Raw genomic sequence first — 22,432 nt, forward strand, 5'->3', positions numbered from 1 at the left:
ATGCCAATGATGTGGCAGGGAGAGATAGAGCATAGGTAGCTTGGATTAGGCCTAGTGATCACATCAGGGGAGCAATGCAGCAGAGTGCAGGAAGAGTTTTTAGCGAGCCAGCAGTGTGCAGGACTGAAAACGTTTTTAAGCAAGCTGAAAAAGTTTTTAGCAAGCCAGCAGTGTGCAGGTCAGACAGGATGGGAAGGGCACATGTGGTCAGTGTTTCTTACCAGCTGAGCTGTTGCTTCAGGCAGCGGTGTGGTCTCAGTGCAGGCAAGCAGACTTCTAAGCCCGGGGGAGATGCTTGGCAGCTGTGTGCAGCGGTAGTCCAGGGACCCGGCTGTGTGCAGCGGTAGTTCAGGGACCCGGTAGTCCAACTGTGTGCAGCGGTAGTCCAGGGACCCGGTGTACACTTGTTGTACTGGGTGGTGGTGGAGGGCGCCTTTAATTCTCCGTAGGACCACCACGTGGGACGCATGTGGCAGCCAGCAAAGACGGGGCAGCAGCAGACCTCCGAGCAGTGGGGGCGGCAGTGGACCCGCGAGCAGCAGCAGCGGCCCCTGGGTGCACCGCGAGAATCCTCTCTCTCCCGCTGATGGAAGCACGTGGGCCGCGGTCAGAACAGAGGGCAGATGCGGGACCCGTGCCGCCGACAGCCATCGATGGAGCCTGGGTCAGGAAACGGAGGACGCAGGCTCCGAGGCAAACCAGCAGGACCAGCGATGGAGGTGGTGCCGTCGGCCGGGAAAAGCAGCGCAGGTAGATGGGGTTGTTAGGCTTGCGTGTCCCTTCAGGTCCTCCACGTGGGTGGTCGGCTCTGTATTCCTTCTGCCTGGCTTGCTGCAGGACCGGACCCAGGGTGGGATGCTGGAGCTGGCTAAACTAACAGCTAATAACTTAACAACTAGAAAAAGAAACTGACTAAACACTAAAAGAAACAACTAATCTATTAAAGTAGCAGGAGCTCTGTGCCGGGGCAGCTGTTAGGCGCCATCTTGGTATTTGCAAATATACACTGAATGGGTTTTTTTTTTTTTTTTAATCAAAGACATGTAGCACAATAAATTTGGACAAAAATGTATATAGAAATGTTACTTTATTTGACAAATTTTATCACAGAAAGTTAAAAAAAAAAATAAATATTTTTTTTTGACAAAATTCATGTCTTTTTTGAGGAATATAATAAAAACTAAAAATCGCAGCAGCAATCAAATAACCACAAAAGAAAGCTGTGTTCGTGAGAAGAAAAGGAGGTAAAATTTGTTTGGGTGGTAAGTTGTATGACCGAGCAATAAACAGTTATAACTGCAGTGGTCTGAATTGTAAAAAATGGCCTGGTCTTTAGGGGGGTTTAGCACTGCAGTCCTCTAGTGGTTAAGTAAACTTAATTTATTGGTTGCATATAAAAAATCCCCAGCATATCATGTAACGTTTACCCCCCCTAAAAGCAATTAAAACCGCATGTCATGACACATGTATAGTAAATATTCCACTGTACCTGTGAGAGTTATCTCCGTTTTTTGGTCGCCCAGCTTTTGCCTATGCAAAACCTCAACGGACTCCCAATCACATCCGGACATCAGTGGGCCCTCCACCCAGCGCACACCCTGAGGCCTCCATTCACACACTGAGCTGAGATCTGTAGTCCATGTGATACACTGCAGATAACAGCTGTTATATTTCCATCTGTGGATGCTATTATAACTTCCTGTTTGTATCGTTCACTGGAGTCACTATTGAAATTCCTAATGTCGTTTATATAGCTTCTGCTATTTTAATCTGTGCAACAATTTGTTGGACCCTCTGTGAATAAACATCTCGCCCACAGCTTGCATCTTAATACAATCTATTAATGCAGTCCTTCATGATACTCTCACCACTTCCCGGGATCAGTGTGTAGGTGTTCCAGGAGGCTTCCTCCCCGTTCCTATACGACACTGCAGCTGTCCTGAAGTATTGCCAAGAGGGATCTACACTCAGGGCTTTCGATTCCTGGTCTTTGCCCGACGCTCCGCATCACTTCTGATCCTCGTGCGCTGCTATAATCGGTCTGGGGAGTGACAGGGTGTTAGCTTGGCATTCCGGGTCTCATGAGTGCTCACATGTCTAGACCACACCCGCACGCTGACGCATTTCACCACGCCCACAGGGCTTTCTCAAAGCTTAGGATTGGCTTGCCCTGCCTTACCAATCCTTTTCAATGTATCTCTCCGCCTCCTCCCTACATGGAAGAGGGGACGAGGGAGGTCCAAGGGAAGAACACTTCAATGTCTAGCTGTTTGCATTGATATTCAACTCCTCACTTAACCACTTGCCGACCGCGCACTCATACCGCGCGTCGGCAAAGTGGCAGCTGCAGGACCAGCAGCGTCGCCGGCTGCAGGCTAATTAATCAGGAAGCAGCCGCTCGCGCGAGCGGCTGCTTCCTGTCAATTCACGGCGGGGGACTCCGTGAATAGCCTGCGGGCCACCGATCGCGGTTCGCAGGCTAAATGTAAACACAAGCGGAAATAATCCGCTTTGTTTACATTCGTACAACGCTGCTAACAGTAGCAGCGTTGTACCAGATCAGCGATCCCCGGCCAATCAGCGGCCAGGGATCGCTGTCACATGACAGGCAGGAGCCTGTTAGAGGCTGCACAGGACAGATCCGTTCCTGTGCAACCTCGGATCTCCGGGGAAGGGAGGGAGGGAATTTCGCCGTGGAGGGGGGCTTTGGAGGTGCCCCCCCCCCCGCAGCACCCAGGCAGGCAGGAGCGATCAGACCCCCCAGCACATCATCCCCCTAGTGGGGAAAAAAGGGGGGGTGATCTGGTCGCTCTGCCTGCACCCTGATCTGTGCTGGGGGCTGCACAGCCCACCCAGCACAGATCAGCTAAAACAGCGCTGGTCCTTAAGGGGGGGGGGGGGGGGGTAAAGGGTGGGTCCTCAAGTGGTTAAAGAGGATCTGTAATGTCAAAAGATCCCCTGGGGGGTACTCACCTCGGGTGGGGGAAGCCTCCGGATCCTAATGAGGCTTCCCACGCCGTCCTGTCCCACGGGGGTCTCGCTGCAGCCCTCCGTGAAAGATGACGTCAATATTTACCTTCCCCGCCTCCTGCGCAGGAGCTCTGACGGCTGTCTGCTCCGAACTACACGGAAATACCCGATCGCCGTCGGGTCTGCTCTACTGCGCAGACGCAAGTTTCCGGCGCCTGCGCAGTAGAGCGGACCCGACTGAGATCGGGTATTTCAGTGTAGTTTGGAACCGAAAGCAGCCACAGCGCCCCCGCTGGAACCCGCAAAGGTAAATATTGAACTGACAGTCGTATCTGTCGCCGGCTGTTCGGAGGGCTGCAGCGAGACCCCCGAGGGGACAGAGGACGGTGTGAGAAGCCTCATTAGGATCCAGAGGCTTCCCCCACCTGAGGTGAGTACCCCCCAGGGCATCTTTTTCATGTTACAGAGTCTCTTTAATACAGATATATTGTCCAGCATAAATGTCCTTTTGAGGGACATACTACCACAACTATATCTTTTATATTCATACTCCTTAATTCCACACGATTTCTCTTTCATTCAAGGAAATATACCATATTCGGGTCCAAATTCAGACCATCTGGTACTTTTGTCCCCAGACGGTAGATCTACATTGCTTCAATCTTATACAGATCGTTTTCTATATTACCACCTCTTTTTGTTTAATAATCCCTTGAATGTAGGGAGGGAGGAGGCAGAGAGATACATTGAAAAGGACCCTGACTCGTCCATACCATTTTCAGCATATTTTTATGCTCATCCTTAACGCTAGGGAGGTCAATAATGATTCAGAGCCGTTATCACCATGGTGACAAATCATTATTTACTAAGGAATTTACCTCATGCAATACTTAAAATAAGGATTCTGTCCTTACAGCAAACCTGTAACAAAAAAAAAAAATCCCCCCTCTTGGGGACATTTACTTCAGGAGGGGAGGGCTCAAGATCTTAACGAGGCTTCCCCCATCCTGGCAATCCAACGCTGCGACCCCCCGAACAGGGTCGAGGTAAATGGTTACCAACCGTGATCCAGCGCAGGTGCAGTAGCGGCTCTCCTTTCGGGCTCATGCGGAAACAGCCAAGCCCGATCAGATCTGCTCTACTGCGGCCATTTCCGCCTGAGCCAGAATGGAGAGTCGCTACTGTGCCTCCGCTGGATTACGGTAGGTAAATATTGCCGTGCCTGGGCAGTACTTGTCCACCCTCGTCGGAGCCAGAGCTGGATGCCCCAGGATACAGAAGAGGCGGGAGCTTTATTAGGACCCTGAGGCTTCCCCCTCCCCAGGTAAGTATCCACGGGGATTTGTTTGTTACAGATGCTCTTTAAGTTAAAGACTCTGTAACAAAATGTTGTGCCTTATTTCTTCTGTCCTATAAGTTCCTATTACTGTTCTAATGTGGTCTGTCTTACTGCAGCCTTTCCTACTTGCACTGTCTCTGTAATAAATCTTATCTCCTTTCCTCTGTCGTGTGTCGGGCTAAGGCTGGAATGTGCAGCATTGCTTGTCATTGGCAGAAGCTTTACACACACCCTCCAAGCTCTGCATGAGTCACACCAGATAGCTGTTCACAGCCTATGATACTGTGGTTAGAAGCCATGCCATTTGTTTGTAAAAACTGCCTAAAACTGTTAACCACTTCACAACTGGGGGTTTTACCCCTTGAGCACCAGAGCAATTTTCACCTTTCAGCGCTCCTTCCATTCATTCAACTATAACTTTATCATTACTTATCACAATCAAATGAACTATATCTTGTTTTTTCCACCACCAATTAGGCTTTCTTTAGGTGGGACATTATGCCAAGAATTATTTTATTCTAAATATATGTTTTAATGGGAAAATAGGAAAAATGTGGGAAAAAATGCATTATTTTTCAGTTTTCGGCCATTATAGTTTTTAAATAATGCATGCCACTGTAATTAAAACCCATGAAATGTATTTGCCCATTTGTCCCGGTTATAAAACCGTTTAAATTATGTCCCTATCACAATGTTTGGCACCAATATTTTATTTGGAAATAAAGGTGCATTTTTTTCAGTTTTGCGTCCATCCCTAATTACAAGCCCATAATTTATAAAGTAACAGTGTTGTACCCTCCTCACATAAAAATTTAAAAAGTTCAGTCCCTAAGGTAACTATTTATGTATTTTTTTTAATTGTAAATGTTTTAATTTTATTTTTAATTAAAAAAAAAAGGGAGCGTGGGAGGTAATGAGTTAATTTTTTGTGTATAAGTAATGAATTTGTATGTGGAAAATGCTTTAGGGTGTAGTTTTACTATTTGGCCACAAGATGGCAACAGTAACTTTTTGTTTAATGCGACCTCCAAGTGTCCTTCCGGACGCTTGGAGGAAGAACTAATGATCACGCTGCTTATCGGACAAGCAGCAGATCATTGCGGGGCTTAGATCAACAAACGGGAATGGATTTTCCGGTTCATTGATCTCCGGGCGAGCGGCGTGTTTATGAGCAGGAGCGCGGGCAGCGGCGGGAGCGTGGAAAGTACGGATTTCTCAGTCCCTGGGGGTGAAAGGATGGAAAAAATGGACGGAGAAATTCGTACGGGCGGGGGTAAAGTGGTTAATTACAAACCAGGATTGCAGCAGGGAGTGGCAGAAACAGCACAGAGGGGCACAGGAGAAAATAAGGAATAGAATGGTATGCTTTTCATTGTAAGAATATTAGAGTACAGATTCTCTTTAAGGAGTGATTCCCAAAGTTAGAAATTTAATTCCTAAATGAATAACTGAATCCTAAACGTAAAGACAGGATGTTAATTTACAGAGAGGAATGCAAATGATAACACCACTAATGTGTGCGAGGGATTCTCACCCGTCCTTAATATGTCATATTACACCACTAACCAACCACTATTGTCCTTCCTTGAGCCCAGAGCCGAGCAGCATGGTTGTACAGTGACTGTCCTCTGAAGCCATCACTAGTAATAGTTTGGAGCATAAAAAATAAAATGTGTACATATTTTGACTTCTGGAAACTTCTAGTAGAATACTGTAGTGTAGAAGAACCACTCAAATAACTTCAGGGTGCACTGACCTGTCAAACATCACAAAAAACAGACAAAATAACACAAGACTATCAGTTAAACAGGTGGTGTAAGTTTTATTCCTTTACAAGTACGATTATATACAAATTAGTAACATTTGTTACCATCTAATGCTTTTATTGACACTCCTGTTTGAATATTAAGAGGACATACCAAACCATCAACCAGAGTTAAAAACAGATTTAAGAAAAGCTTAAAAACAACACAGAAAAAAAAAATGCATTTTCTTAGTAGTTGGAAATGCACACCTGCGGAGATTTTCCAATGGAATCGAGCTGGAGGTCAGGTTACTTACCAACACGAAGACGCATCTTCACAGATTTTATGCAAATGCAAAGACCATAATATTTTCCATAAAGCATGTATTTCTATATGTACACAGATGCTCCCATAGTATTTGCCTATTACGCAGTGCCCTAGATATTTACATACAATGTCATTTTCAGCTGAAACGCAATGTTTGAGCTTCATGGATCTCATCCATTACACTGACTGCACCATACTATCATGGAATGATTACAGTTCTGTGTGTTACAGCGAGAAAAATCACTCCTCTAAACTAAATCGCCTCCATTCTGTACAACAAGCAGGTTGTTCTAAGTATTCCCTTTAATGTGTGTTCTGTACAGCAAGGGGTTAAAAAGATAAAACTATATGTAAAAAGATACATTCTGCAAGGCTGCACTGAGCAGTACGTCTTAAACCTTCTGTGAGCTGACTACATAAAAGGCTCAATTTGTCGCTTTCTCAGCTAAGAGCAGAAAACAGCTGTCAGTGCTGAATAAGCCATCCGAAATAGCACAGCTTATCTTTTCTGTGTTCCAACTTACTTATGTAAGGGACTTTACACTCGCTCATGTGTCTTCCCTCAATTATCAAGTGTTGTCTTTAAATCTCTAAACGCTTTCTCTTTTTGGTTGTGTCATTAAGTCACTGTAAAAAAAAAATGAGTTTTACTCACCTGGGGCTTCCGGCAGCCCCCTGCAGTTGTATCACCCCACGCCGACTCCAGCAGATGCTCCTGGCCACAATAGCGCCCTCTATGCTGCTATAGCATATAGCAGCACAGAGGGTGCTATTGTGGCCGGGAACGCGAAGAATCACTCGCATTCCCGGCCTGTCGGCTCCTGTCGCTGAAACCGGAAGTGGCTGCCGGCGGGGCCAGGAGCATCTGATGAAGTCTGCGTGGGCACAATACAGCTGCAGGGAGCTGCTGGAAGCCCCAGGTGAGTAAAACTCATTTTTTTACAGTAACCCAAGTGACCCTTTAAAGGGAACCAAGCACTAATTAAAACATTTTTTCTTAAATGAATCTCCCCATAAAGGAGATTCTAAACCGACACAGCCATTAAGAAGCGGGGGTTGGGGGGAGATCATTACTTACCTACGAGGTGCTGCTCCCCTAGTCCCCGTCGCCATCTTTGCTTTACACCGGCTGCATCAACCGCAGTCTATCTCCCGGCAGTGTTGTGGGCGTGCATGTGTCACAATGCATGCTGGGAGATGTAGCCTGTGGATGCGTACACATTCTCTGTATTTGCTTCTCCCAGCATTCATTGTGGCACGTGCAGATGACACTGCCAAGAAATACAAACTGCGGTCGGTGTGAAGCAAGAATGGAAACGTGGGGTACCAGAAGGGCAGCACACTGTAGGTTAAGTAATGGTGTTACCCCCAATGGCAGAGTAAGTTTATAGCCTCCCTTATGGAAAGGTTCATTTTAAACAAGGATTTATAATTGGAGCTCATTTCCCTTTAAGATTTATACAGCCCTAACAGGACTACCACGATTCTCCAAAATTCTTCTCTGGGTCTCCGCCCACAATTCTGTCAACCACAGTGAGCCTTATTAATTTCATGCCTGACAGCCAAGCTAGTGTTACCAGCGTAAACTCCTAAGCATCTAGATTTGTTCGAAAAGGTTAAAAAGGAAAATGTGGCAGCATTAAGGTCTAAAAAAAACAAACAAACAAAAAAAAAACACATTCATTAATTTCTGAAAAAAACTTTAGTTGCCACAGATACAAAATTCTCCCTTTTCAATATTGCACAAGCTACAGGGCATGAACAGCTGTTCCTTCAAGCACTTTTCTAAGGCCAAAAATTATCTAGAGGCTCAATAAAGATGTGGAAAACCAAGGAAAGGAACCTCTGGCTGCACAGCTGTAATAAGGACTTCATCTTTGTTTTCTGAGCAGAGGATGGAACATCTGTCAGGTTACTGCAGTGTCTTCGCTTGCTGCATCAGTAAATAGCTGGGCATTGCTGTGAGATACATTTCTGTTTTTTTATCTTCCTACAGAGTAGATATTCCACTGAAGAAATCACCAGAGGAGGGTCAACATTACTGCGCTCCTCTAAAGTTCCAGACATAAATACATGGGAAGTTTTAACAGCAATCCACCAGGTTTTACGATGACAGGACGTGACCTTAAATCTACCCAGTGGGGTTTTGAGATCAGAATAAAGCCCTGAAAGGATTTCTAGCCTTCCCTCCCCTTTGTATCTAAAGCTAAAAAATAACAGCCAGCTGCAATAAGCATTTGCAGCTGGGAGTTCTGGTTCATCAGTGGCATCAGTGCCACTGCTTCTTCGTTCATATTACACTAGGAATAACTTTGTATATTTAGTCCTGAGCTTCACATATGTTTCTAATGGGGGATAAAAACAAAAAAAATCTGTTCCGTGTATGAACATGCAATATTAACAGGCTCTCTGACGCAAATGAATGCATATATTTTGTTAAGCTTGTATAATAAGTCATCATGAAGTAACAGTGTAGTATATAATAAATGCAGTGACATTTCCAAGTCTTAAAAAGTCCTACACTAAATCAGCAGGAATGAAAGTTTGTCTAACATTTCTTATTTAATGACTATTTCCATATATTTAAATAGAAAATACCACACTTAGTAGTTGAAGTAAGGAAGAGGGGGGGGGGAAAAACGAATGTTGATGATAAAACCCAAATGAGATGAAAGTGAATAAGTTGTGCAAAGTTCTGGCCACTAATAACAAAACCCTTCCTTAAAAAATAATAACTACACACGACAAAAGGGCAGGGCTATACTGTTGTTAAATGGCTGACAAGTTATCCATCAGACTCTCTTTATTGGCAAATTTCTGTCTCCACTGCAAAACGGTTTTCAAAATGAACAATCTTAAGGCAGCCGTCAGTGCTTCGTTTCTGTCTTCCTGCAAAGAAACAGACAATGAAAAGTTTAAAATTATTTGTCAAGTAAAGGTTTTTATAGACATGCATATATTCCAATTTGTCTGCTATATCTGACATACAACATTTACCCAAAATCTAATAGTCTACACACGCATTTCCTATTAGGGTCGGTCCACACGTGTCAGGTTGCAGATTGGAATGCGTTTTAAACGTATCAGTTTTTCTAAAAACTGATCCGTTTTTCAAAATGTTGTGCTTCTGCAGCATACGTTTCCAGTCTGTTTAAACATGTCAAAAACGTGTCCTTCCTTCCTTCCTGTGTGTTTCTATTGGATGAAGAATATGACACTGAAAGGAGAAGCAGGCAGTAGGCAATCTGCTTTAGCATCGGTTTTGTGTGCAAAGTTCTCTGTGTAGAGGGAGATCCATTTTCGCATTTCACTGCCTCTGCGGATATCCAGGCTCCATGAAAATCTGCAAAATCCGGACTCTCTAGTTTTCTAAAATGGAGCCCACGGATCAGTTTTCTTGAAGTGTGTGAAGACGGACGCTATTTTTAACATCAGTGTCCAGGGCAAAAAAAATAATAAATTAAAAAATGGAGCCACGGATACGGATCTGAAACAGGTGTGAACCGACCCTTACTTCCAAAGTGTTTTTGAGAAATTAGGAGGTCAGCAGACAAAGCCCTGGAGTACTCAGTTTTGGGTGGATTGATTGCTCTGCATTTGTCTTCTTTTCCTGTTCCTAAACTCTAGACAAACTGCCACGCACACTTGGGAGTACAGTATATGTAAAATGCCTGACCCCGGAAAAGATTATTTGTAACTTCATAATTAGCTGTGCAACTAGGCCAGTGATTCACAAAGCTCTAGGCAGGCTAGCCAGAAAGGCAGTAAGTAAACAGTTCCCCTTTCCTCTACTGGACTCTAGCAAATGCAAACAGGATCTGGGCTGCATGGTGTAGAGCAGCAGCATACTGGTTAGTTGTCCCTCGGATCACCTCCTCTAAAGCCCTATCTACATGATACGATTCTTTGTGCAATTCGATTAAGATTCTATTTACGATCCGATAAAATCTGACATGTCCGATCGGGATTCGATTTTCCATTGTTTTGCAATGGCAAATCTAATCGAATCCCGATCGGACATGTCGGATTTAATCGGATTGTAAATAGAATCGTAATAGAATCGCACAAAGAATCGTATAGTGTAGATTGGGCTTTAGGGCTCACCCACACTATAGGCTTTTCTGAGCGCTTGTGATTGATTAGCGGTTTGAGAGCTTTTTAACCACTTGCCGACTGCTCCACGCCAATTGGCGTGAGCAGTGCGGCAGCCCCAGGACCACTCCACGCCCATTGGCATGAACTGTCCTCTATAGGGCTAGCAGGAGATCGCGCGCACGCTGATCTCCTGCTCGGGGGGCGGAGCTCCGCCCCGCCTTCAGTCTCGATCGCCGCTCGGGAGACTAGTAGACGGCGGATTCGCCGTCTAACTGCTTTGTACAGCGCTGCGATCAGCTGTCCCACGGCTGTCCCCTTGGAGGACAAGAGAGCGATCGGCTCTCATAGGCAGAAGCCTATGACAGCCGATCGCGTGATTGGCCGGCAGGGGAGAGGGAGGGAGGGAAAGTAAAACAAAAAATAGTAAAGTTTATTTAAAAATAAAACACAAATATTTATAAAAAAAAAAAAAAAAAACAATGTGGGGGTCGATCAGACCCCACCAACAGAGAGCTCTGTTGGTGGGGAGAAAAGGAGGGGGGGAAATCACTTGTGAGCTGAGTTGTACGGGCCTGCAGCTTTGCCTTAAAGCTGCAGTGACCCAATTAAGTAAAAATGGCCTGGTCACTAAGGGGGGGGGGGGGGGTTAACACCACAGTCCTCAAGTGGTTAAACATCGCTCCCATTCACTTTCATTAAAATCAAGGTAGAAATCGTGATTTTTTTTGCATACGCAATAGCCACGATTTTTCCCACAAATGAAAGTGAATGGGAGGGATTTTTAAAAAGCGCTAATCACAAAGCGCTCAGAAAAGCGCTTATAGCGTGGCTGAGCCCTCAGGAACACTGGCAAAAACCTGGAAAATGTAAAATACACATATATAAATACTTACGCTTGTCCCGCGGCAAATGCACCATCAGGTTTTGTATTAGTCCATCTTCTCATGGAGGATTCTCAAAGTTTCTTTTAATTGTTTCAAAAGCACTCCCTGGAAAATACCTATACAATTCTAGGTACAAACCATACAATTTTCTATTAGACTTTCAGTTGGATTTACCTGCCAGGTAGATTTTTTCAGACATGTTGGACAAAAAAAAAAAAAAATATCTGGCAGGTAAATCTAACAGAACATTGTATGGTGTGTACCTAGCATAATGCCGGGAATACACAAGATTTTTCAGCAGATTCACTGTCCAATCGATTTTCAATCGTTTTTCCGATTGATTTTCTGATTGTTTTTTCCAATAGATTTCCATTCACTTCTATGAGAAATCGATCTGAAAAACAATCGAAAAATTTATCGGAAATTAATCTGCCAAAAAATCTCATGGTGTATTCCCAGCATTATAGATCCTGTGAATTCCCCCATGAGGAGAGGCTAGTCCAAAACAAGTCAAAGGTTCAGAATTGGTAGATTGTAATATCTGCCATTAGTGATAGCTACATAGGAAGCAAAACAAATTATAGTGCATTTACTCAGACAAAATGTAAAACTTACATGTATTTTTAAAGAGGAGCTGTTAGGTATAAGGTCTCAGAGAAAATAAACATATATCAGTAGCTAAAGATTGGCTGTACTTACATTACATATGCATTTCACTGTCCACGTTTGGATTTCACAGAATTTGTATATAGTATATGCAGAGAATGATGCTCCTGACAGCCCATGGCAGGTTCCATGTTTGTGAAGCCAAATGTGTCGTCATGTCCTGCCTGCTTCTGATCACAGAACAGCTCGTACAGAATAACACAGTGTGCAGTGAATATTAATGAGCCATGTGGCTAGGAACAATAGCGGACTCCTGCAGAGTAATCTTCCCGGAGATTTATCTGTGCTGTGAGTTTAGAAGCTGCTGAAACTTGATCCCGTCTTCTCCTTAGCAGCCGAGGGGAGGGCCCCAGAATGCTTTGCAGTATGGAATGCGGCTTGCGTCCTCCTTAGGAGCTTAGCTTTGGTGATAAGCACACATTAAATGTAAGAGAGATTTTTATCTTTAGTAATGTCTTTTGGCTTCTGTCTAAACTGTTTAACACAGGAGAATAGAGGTTTAAATTAGCTTCTGCAGCCTGACAGTTACTCTTTAAGTACTGTATCAATTTAAAATTTTACAGTTTTCAACCATATTGCCCCTTTAAAAAGGAAGCTCACAGTGTAATGCTGCCAGCCATACACCAAGCAATATTGTTAAGCTTAATCGCTTATTTGTAGCAAGAGTGCCTACTTAAATGTATGTGCATTTAGTTGACCCTTATATTACCTAGATATGTGAAGCCTAAACAATATTTTCAACCAAGACTGTATAGCCAAACTATGAGCAGGGGCTCCACTGACGAGCTTCAGGGGTCCCAACACTGCAGAAGCCAGGGTGGAGGGGTATGGGGAAGCCTGGATTATCCAGAGGCTTTCCTCTACTTAGGTCAGTGCCAATTTGGGGCACTTTTTCCAGCTTCAGGTACACTTTAAAGTCTTCTGGCTGCTCATAGCCTTTAGGATCCCTCTCATTCTCTGCTTTATAATATTTGCCTGGCTCGTCAGTGGAATCCTTCCAAGAGACCATGGCCATGTTTGAGTGCTTTTGAACTGGGCATGAGCGGTTTGGAGCTTGCACACATCCAGTTTAGAATAACTTGTTCACTACCTGGTCAACTTCAAGGAGGCTGCGAGGAAACAAAAAAACAAAAAACAACTTTGTATAACAGGGAATGGGAGGGGCCCTGCCGACAACAAGCAGCTGGAAGACGTTCAGCAATAAGTGCCTTGGTACACCAGGCTTTAGAACTTAGTTTTGGCAAAATGCAGTTGTGCTTTAAATTATCTTCATTGCATGTGCAATTTTAACAAAATTATGCAGTTCAAGCAAAATGACTGATCTAACGTAGTTTTCCAGACTCTGAAAAAAACCCATAGGTTAGGCTCTGGAGGATAAAGAACCAAACAATACTACTAGTTAGGTTTAAGGAAAGGTACCTCGTATGGGCTCTCTACGTTGGAGTTTGTAGGTCTCCTTGTCCTGGCAGAGTCGGCGTATGAACACCCCCAGCTGGTCTACATTCTCAATGCGATCTGTGACCACCATCTGCTCATGGATAAGGTAAGACTGAGGAAGGTATGTACCAGCCTGAAAAAAAAGTTTAGAAGTGTGTTAGAAAGAGATGGAAGGCTTAGTATGCCAAGTCCATTCAGACATTTCCATGTACATGATTAATTGCTCACAGAGGTTTATTAAAATGCTGTACTAGGCTTTTAACTTTATAAGAAAACTAGCAGACTGGTGCCTGTTGGGCACAGGAATATTGGGAGAAAGCTTGCAAACACATTTGGAAAAGTGTAGTAGGAGTAGTAAAGAAATTGTGAGGTGTGTTAGAGCTTATGTATATGTAAATATTTGTATGAGAGTAGAGTATAAATAAGTGGGTTTGAGGCAATGCAATAATGGTAAAAGCAGGAAATAAGCAAAACACACAAGAATCAGCTCCTTCCAATCGTTTCACATAGTTAGGCCCCATTCACACTGCACACGCTGCCGTCCGGATTTCGGTAACGTGCGCAGGAGGCCGACACAAACGACATCAGACAGTGCATAGACTGCACGGTCTGATGTTCACACTGCATGCGTTCTGGACCAGTGCAGTCCGGGAATGCATGTTGCACGCATTTTTTACCAAAACGTGCGGCTGACCCATTCACTTTCATTGAATGGGATCAGCAACGCATAGAAACGCAGATGGCGTGCGGTCGTATGCATTGCAAACGCACAGCCATCTGCGTTTCATGATGTGAATGTGGCCTAAAGGCACCTGTATTTATAGCCTCAGGTGTACAAAAGGAGTGCATTTGTTTTTGCACTTTCCGCACAAAATGTTTCACATTTGTTCCACTTTGTTTGGCAGAAAACGATTTAATTATAAACATGCAGTCAAGCAGAAGAGCTGTGCCATTTTAAATCCCCAACCAACCCCCCCCTCCCAAAAAAAAAAAAAAAAAAAGGACTACTAATTATGTGCTTTTCCTATATTAAGCCATTGACTTCAATGGCCACTGCAGTCGTGCTCTGTTTTATGTGGCAAACCATGCACGATTCCAGTAAGTGTGCTCCCTGCCTAAAGCATCATACACACTCTCAACAAAAGTATTTTAAATGCACAATTATCAAACAACTTTTGTTGTTGAAACAGCCAAAAAATATGTTTGCGATTGTTCAAACTGATAAGACGCAACTCAAGTCAATCCAACAGTCGGATTCTTTTTATAGTTATTCACCAGGTCGAGGACCTTGCCCCCCCCCCCTTCCATAACACACGTGTGTCTATATTAGCAAATATTTTTTGCATCAATGTGTCTGCTCACCTTCTGTCTGTTTAATCATGTCTAATTTGAGACTGTCTTTTTTCTCTTCTCAGAGCAGCATAATTTTTATACTGATAATGGCATACAGTTTCATTGATACCTTTGAACAAAACTGGAGCGAGAGACTAAGTGAGGTCTTTGGAAATGAACAAGTTATGCCTACTAACACCAGTGTTCTCCCCAGAAATTTTTTCCAGCCGGGTGGCATGAAAAAGTAGCCGGGTGGGGTGCGACAGGGGAATTCAGGGCTGGTGCAACTCTGCTTACCACACAGGATGAGGAGAAACGATGACACCCAGTGCTTACCAAAATTGTCTGGCTGAAGCACTCCTCTAAAAGAGCCTGATAACACTGAATATTGGTGTTCTAGTTGCATTTCATACTAGGGGTGATTATTGCATTTACTAGGTCGGTTAATTCACGTATCATACAACTGTGTTTTTTGCATTTCATAAAGGAGGAGGGGGGGGGGGGTGATTTTTGCTTTTCATATGGATGTTATTTGCTGCTGGGGTCGAGGGGTATTGCAGATAGTGTACAGGGTCAGTCAGTATCATACTAAATTATCTGCAATACCGCTGGACCCCAGCAGCAAATAACATCCATATGAAATAACATGCATGTGAACTCTGCAAGAATCACTCCCCACACACACACACACTGCCCTTTCAAGCCACCTGCACACACCTTCAACACAGGATCGTGTTCCATATTTACTTTTTTTGATCAGTGGGCAACTTTTAACAGACTTTTCCCAATTACCACAGCCAGATTTGTACTTTTTACTGCTCTAGGCCAACTTTTTACAATTGTAAATCAAGTAAGATATATATGCACTTCTGACACAGACAGCATTCAGCACCATCCTCCATCTCCAGCAAGTCAGCTTATCTAAATTGCAGCTGACTGCAGTCATTGTTTGTTTGTTTTCTCAGGTCCCCTAGCTTAAAAGCTCTGCAGACTAAAATATATCAGATAAAAAGTGCTTCTGCTCATTAGTGGACACATAGATCTCATACCAGTGGAAGGATGATCAGAGTTCCTGTGCAGTTCTCCCAGCATCAGAGCGGCATAAATCAGAGCAGCTTGTGTTAAAGAGAAGCTGGAGAGGGGGGCGGGGCAGCAGAGCTCAATGCCGTGCACTGCCTGATGTTATCTGTGCTCTGAGTAGGCCTCGGAGCTGTGTGGATTCGGAAGGGATTGGACTGGCTGCTGACATTCATGCAGCCAGCCCAGGACAGAGGGAACACATTGGTTTCGCTGGGTCTGAGAGAGAATCTGCCCGCAGCTTCAGGCTTTCTCCACACAGAGAGCCTCTCCCCACACAGTACAACAGTAGCCTGCCTGCACTACGCTATCACACTAGATGTGTATCGGACAGCCGCCTCCACTAGCTGAGCTGCCTGCACATGTGAATGCATTGCAGACACAGGCAGCCAACAAAGAGCAGAGTAGAAACACTGTACTAGGGAGAAGCGGACACTCTCCACGAGGTACTAGGAACTCGGCTCACTCCCGCAGTATGCAAAGCATGGTCCCGCCCCTTAAAACCCGCCCAGCCAATCACAGTACCCGGAGGTTACACAGGCAGAGAAGCCTCCTGCACTGTGTAGCAGGCGGCTTTCGCTATTGTCTGAGACGGCCACAGATGGAACGCAAGTGAAGCGCTCATGGCTGCAGTTTTACAGCACCATTTTTTTTCCAGCATGTGAGGCAGGAGAGCAGGTGGGCGGGAATTCAAAACAGCCGGGCGGCCCGCCCACTTAATTAGCCCTGGGGAGAACACTGTAACACCTTGCCTGAAGATTTCAGGACTCTTTGTGGAAATATCAAGGATACATATATACATTATACCAAAGTTTGGTGGAATATCAGGAGCTTACAACATTATGACAAAGAGGGAGTTTATCCCAGAGGTTTGCAAGTCCAAATCTTTCCCTCATGGCAGTTGGAAGAAAAAAAAAAAAAAAAAAAAACTGAGAAATAGGTCTCAATAAATGTGCCAGTATAATTATACAAAATGTTAATCAATTTGGATAAGGAACTACTTATGAATCTAAAAAACAAAAATACAACGTTGCTAAAGCAACTGGCCAAATATGACCAGAGAAATCTTGTAGAACCCTTTTTAGAACAACTTAAAAAAAGACATTGAAAAATTGGAGAGCGATGTTATAGAAAATAAGAAAAAGAAGTTACAGAGAGATAGACAAGATTATGCTAATGCCAAAGCCTACCTCTGGAAACATAAAAATAATAAGCGTGGTAAAAACTTCCCTAGGAGACCGATCAAATCTAAAAAACCTAAACGACCAGTACCAACACCTCAGGTACCCCCAAGAAGTACATGGAGAACCATCAACAAACTATATATATATCTGATTCCAGTGAATTTACTGAATCTGATGTAGAAGGAAGTGCACAGTATCTTTTGGGAAGATTGGATGATATACGTCAGGTTGGGAAAAAACACAAGGCTACTGGTGGAGCTACCAATCTAAGGACTAATGATGAGGAAACTAGTCCTTAAAAAATTATATCACAATCAGGACACCCCACTAATAACCATTGAAATGGGCCTTGATGAACAGGACAAAACGGTTTTTATGGACCTGATGTCCTTATTGGAGGAACAAAATTCTGAAATGAAAGAAGTATGTTTTCTGGACAGCAAGATAATTAAAGACATTGATGGACAACTAAAGACCACTCTGTATCGTAAAGCAACAGCCATCAATAGTCTTTTACAGTACTCTTCGTATCATACCGCAGCAACGAGACACAGTATTCCTACTGGACAATTTTTGAGAGTCAGACGGAATTGTACCAGCATCCAAGAATTCGAGAAAGAGGTGTTTATTAACATACGTACACAGTAAGACTGATCATCATGGGAGGCCTGAATCCATATGAATTAATTTAAGAAAGAAAATCTTAGACCACCAACAAGGGAAGATCTCACATGGAAGTTGGACAAAAACCTCCCTAATTTACCAATTCTTGAAAAATTTTTGTAATATCTAGTTCTGCTGATGTAATTTATTCTTGGTGTATCCATGTTCCAATAGTTTTTACACTAATATTGATTAGGCTGTATTTTTATATATTTGTAATCATTTGCTAAACCATCCTTGTTCTTTCTAAAACTTCCTCTCTGTATCTGCTGATCTCTCATTTAACTTTTACATTTGTAATTACTTCTTTGTCCATTAGATGGCGGCATTTCTTCTGTTCTCACATGTTTCCTCTATTACAGCCACTAGATGGCGAACATACATTTTATCGACATACACGCGTACTAAATTACGGATACCTCAGCGTGCTGACATCAGACGGCACGCGGGGTCAGGCTTACGCCGTGGCCGCGTCTTTCGACACATAAAATGCGCTAATGCACACAGATGTTTGTCCCTCAGCAGCTTCGGCGGAACTAGTCGGACGGGCGCACGAGCGCCCTCGCAGCCGTCCCCAGTCCCACTTACACTCTTCCACTTGGTAAGCCCTGCCGCTTTTCTCCTGTTCTTTGCCTCTCCTCGTGTTATCTCACACTTTCACTTTTTATCAATTTGGTTGATATTCACAGCATTTGCATTATATTAAGCATTGTTTGTATCAAACTTTTATCACCATCCTCCATGAGGTCTTATTGTTATTTACATATCTTATTAGTAGTCCAACTTTTTGCACTTATTATGGATGCTTAGTTCAGGAGGTATTGTTTTATTATTATCTAACTGCACGTTTATTTTAATTGCGTTTGCTCCTGTGGAGCTGTGACATTGCAGCATCAGTCTTTATTTGCATTACCCAATTATTTGGAAGCTGTTATTATATCGCTGCCCCTCAGCAGGCATACGCAATATTCTCTACATGCTAATTGCATAAACAATTTTATTGTGCAGCTTATATTGCCTTATTGGTGGGCTTATGGTAATTATTACATTATATTAGGGGCGTTTGGGCTGGGCATGGTACTGCCTTGCTTTTAATTGGTTTTATTGTTTGGACATTGGCTTAATAAAGTGAGTCTTTTTGCATATACTTTTTGGTCTTACGCACCAGTCATTTGTCTACGCCCAATATTCTTATTGCTTTTAGGGGGGTGCCCTTTTTTCTTCTTTTTATAGTTATTCACCAGGTCGAGGACCTTGCCCCCCCTTCCATAACACACGGGTGTCTATATTAGCAAATATTTTTTGCATCAATATGTCTGCTCACCTTCTGTCTGTTTAATCATGAACAATAGCAAACAACTATTTTTGGTTGTTTCAACAACAAAAGTTGTTTGAGAATTGTGCATTAAAAGAGACTTTTGTTGAACGTGTGTGTATGAGCCTTAATGTGTTTAAGTAGTTATCAGCCCTGTGGGGAATCATTTATATGTGAAGAGTGCAGCTGTGGCACTGTCTACAGTGTTCTCCCCAGGATTTTTTTCCAGCCGGGTGGCATGAAAAAGTTGCCGGGTGGGTCGGCATGGGGAAATTTGGCGGTGTGGAATATTAAATATGCACTAATTATGTCCTACACATGCGCCCATATGCACGCTGGCAGCCACGTGGGGCATGTGTATGGATGATGGACACAGCCTGGAGCTAGCGGTGCACACGGACAGGTAAAGTGTAGGGGTGTGGGCACATTGCACACTTAGGGGGTGGCGGCGAATGCGGATACTTACAGGCTTGACAGTAGTGTCCGTGCACGATGACAGCCTCTATGCGCGCCTCTGCAGACTGTCAGCTTAGCCTCGGGTGCTGGTCCCTCCTCTTACTACCGCTGAGCCAATGACTGCACGAACTCGCCGGGAAGCGCGAGAGTTCGTGCACGGAGCTGTGCAGACTTGGGAGCAGCGTGCGCGATAGCCGGCCACACGGTGATGGCAGCTGGGAACGCAGCCAGCCGGGCGGTAATTGATTTTACCAGGGCCGCCCACCTGTTTGATCCTGGGGAGAACACTGCATTGGTATATCTGTGGTTCAGGTATGCACACAGCATTGATGACATCTTATTTTGAATACATTGCTATGACAGCATGTCAGTATCATCAAGCTGTGCATGTAGCTTCTCACAGCTCCACTGACTCATCTGCTGCTCCAGCCACGAGATCCATAGCAGCCTGGACCCAACCCCCCGAGTGACCCAGCCATACTTCGAGTGCAACCCTGACCCCCTCTGCCAAATGCCGACTGCCGAGCAGAATCGTGCTGACACAATCTCAGCTCAGTGAGCTGATGTGTTAGATGTCCCGCCCCCTCTACTCATCCCCCGAGTTTTCAAACATCCCCCGGCAGACGGGCAGAGCAGAGTAGCCATTTACCAGCAGCGTGTCCGTCCCCCTCCTGCACATACAGGCTGTATTAGCAGAGAAGCTTTCACTCACCGCTTCTCGCAGTTCGGATTCCCCTGCTTTGCCTGTCACTGGCTCTCCAAGCTGACACAATCTCAGCTCAGTGAGCTGATGTGTTAGATGTCCCGCCCCCTCTCCTTATCCCCACGAGTTTTCAAACATCCCCCGGCAGAGCAGAGTAGCAAAGTAGTCGTTTACCAGCACCGTGTCCGTCCCCCTCCGGCGCATACAGGCTCTATTGGCAAAGAAGCTTTCACTCACCGCTCCTCGCCGTTCGGGTTCCCCTGCTCTGCCTGTCACCGGCTCACATCTATGTCGCAATGCAGTGGCGCCTCGCCACTAGAGGGCATCATAGGTATGAGCCGGTGACAGGCAAGCAGGGGAACCCCGAACGCCGAGGAGCGGTGAGTGAAAGCTAGCTTCCGCCGTACACTCTAATAGAGCCGGTATGTGCAGGAAAGGGACGGACATGCTACGCTATGGGTAACGACTACTTTGCTACTCTGCAGCGCTGCTCTGTGCAGATTCGGAAGCAGCGCTGTTTTTTTTGCTAGGTAACCAAGCGCGATAGCTGGCCACGTGGTGATGGCAGCTTGGAATGCAGCCAGCCGGGCGGTAATTGATTTTACCCGGGCGGCCCGCCCACTTGATTGATCCTGGGGAGAACACTGGTCTATGATAAGGTCAAGAATTTAGATACATATGAAAGCTTCATGTTGGGTGAGGCAGCCGCATTGTTTTGGCCCATAAAGTCATAACTAGGGCCATAAAGCCCCTCTAGATTGTAAGCCTTTGAGCAGGGTCCTCCTCCTCTTGTGTCCTACTTGATCATGCACCTCCATTACTGTGCACCCATGCTATGCATTTGAGTGAACTCTACTTGCCTAATGTCAGCGCTAAAAATTAGTTTTGGCAAATTTATTAAAAAATAAAATAAAAAAACAAACAAACTGAGAAATCACATGTACACAAGTATCCACAGCCTTTGCACAATACTTTGTTGTTGCACCTTTGGCAGCAATTAGCGCCTCAAGTCTTTTTGAATATTATGCCACAAGCTTGGCACACCTATCCTTTGCTAGTTTTGCCCATTCCTCTTTGCAGCAGCTCTGAAGCTCCATCAGGTTGGATGGGAAGCGTCAGTGCACAGCTATTTTAAGATCTCTCCAGAGATGTTCAGATTCAAGTTTGGGCTCTTGCTGGGACATTCAAAGAGTTGTCCTGAAGCCACTCCTTTGATATCTTGGCTGTGTACTTAGGGTCGTTGTCCTGCTGAGAGATGAACTGTCGTCCAAGTCAGAGTTCAAGAGTGCTCTGGAGCAGGTTTTTATCCAGAAGATGTCTGTATATTGCTGCAGTCATCTTTCCCTTTGTCCTGACTAGTCCCCCAGTACCTGCCGCTTAAAATCATCCCCACAGCATGCTGCTGCAACCACCATGCTTCACTGCAGCGATGGTATTGGCCTGGTGATTAGCAGTGACTGGTTTCCTCTAAACATGACGACTGACATTCATACCATAGAGTTCAAGCTTTGTCTCATCAGAACAGAGAATTTTGTTTCTCATGGTTGGTGAGTCCTTCAGGTGTCTGTTGACAAACTCTAGGTGGGCTGCCATGTGCCTTTTACTAAGGAGTGACTTCCATCTGGCCACTATCATACAGGCCTGATTGGTGGATTGCTGCAGAGATGGTTGACCTTCTTGAAGGTTATCCTCTCCACAGAGGACCTGTGGAGCTCTGACAAAGTGACCATTGGGTTCTTTGTCACCTCCCTAGCTAAGGCCCTTCTCACCGATTGCTCGGTTTAGATGGCTGGCCAGCTCCAGGAAGAGTCCTGGTGGTTTTGAACTTTAACTTACAGATGATGGGAGGCCACTGTGCTCATTGGGACCCTCAAAGCAGCAGAAATGTTTTTGTAACCTCTGTGCTTTGAGACAATTCTGTATCTGAAGTCAGATAATTCCTTTGACTTCATCTTGGTTTGTGCTCTGAAATAAACAGTCAACTGTGGGACCTTATATAGACAGTGGGTGCCTTTCCAAAACAAGTCCAACTAAATTTACCACAGGTGGACTCCAATTAAAGGAATACTATCGATTCACATATTTTTTTCAATTGACACAGGAATTGTTTGGGAAGTGCTGCTAAGTACTGGTGTATACATTATAGTAGCAACTTCTTTGTTTACTGTTCTCAAAATACATTTAAACTTTACTGACGCCAAAACTGACCGCTGACTGAGCCATGAGGAGAGGGGAAATT

General features: G+C 44.5%; 1 protein-coding gene across 1 annotated transcript in view; it reads right to left on the reverse strand.

Annotated features, from left to right (window-relative positions):
- Positions 1-6,111: 6,111 nt before the first annotated feature.
- ITM2B (integral membrane protein 2B) overlaps positions 6,112-22,432 on the reverse strand; it is a 75,914-nt gene continuing 59,593 nt past the window's right edge. The window contains exons 5-6 of the mRNA XM_068267733.1: positions 13,446-13,596; positions 6,112-9,270 (exon numbers count right to left, since the gene is read on the reverse strand). Of these exons, the coding sequence (XP_068123834.1) occupies positions 9,185-9,270; positions 13,446-13,596 (237 nt within the window). The 3' untranslated portion in view covers positions 6,112-9,184. The remainder of the gene's footprint in view (positions 9,271-13,445; positions 13,597-22,432) is intronic.

This window comes from Hyperolius riggenbachi, chromosome 2 (assembly GCF_040937935.1).
Source record: "Hyperolius riggenbachi isolate aHypRig1 chromosome 2, aHypRig1.pri, whole genome shotgun sequence".
Classification (NCBI taxonomy): Eukaryota; Metazoa; Chordata; class Amphibia; order Anura; family Hyperoliidae; genus Hyperolius; species Hyperolius riggenbachi.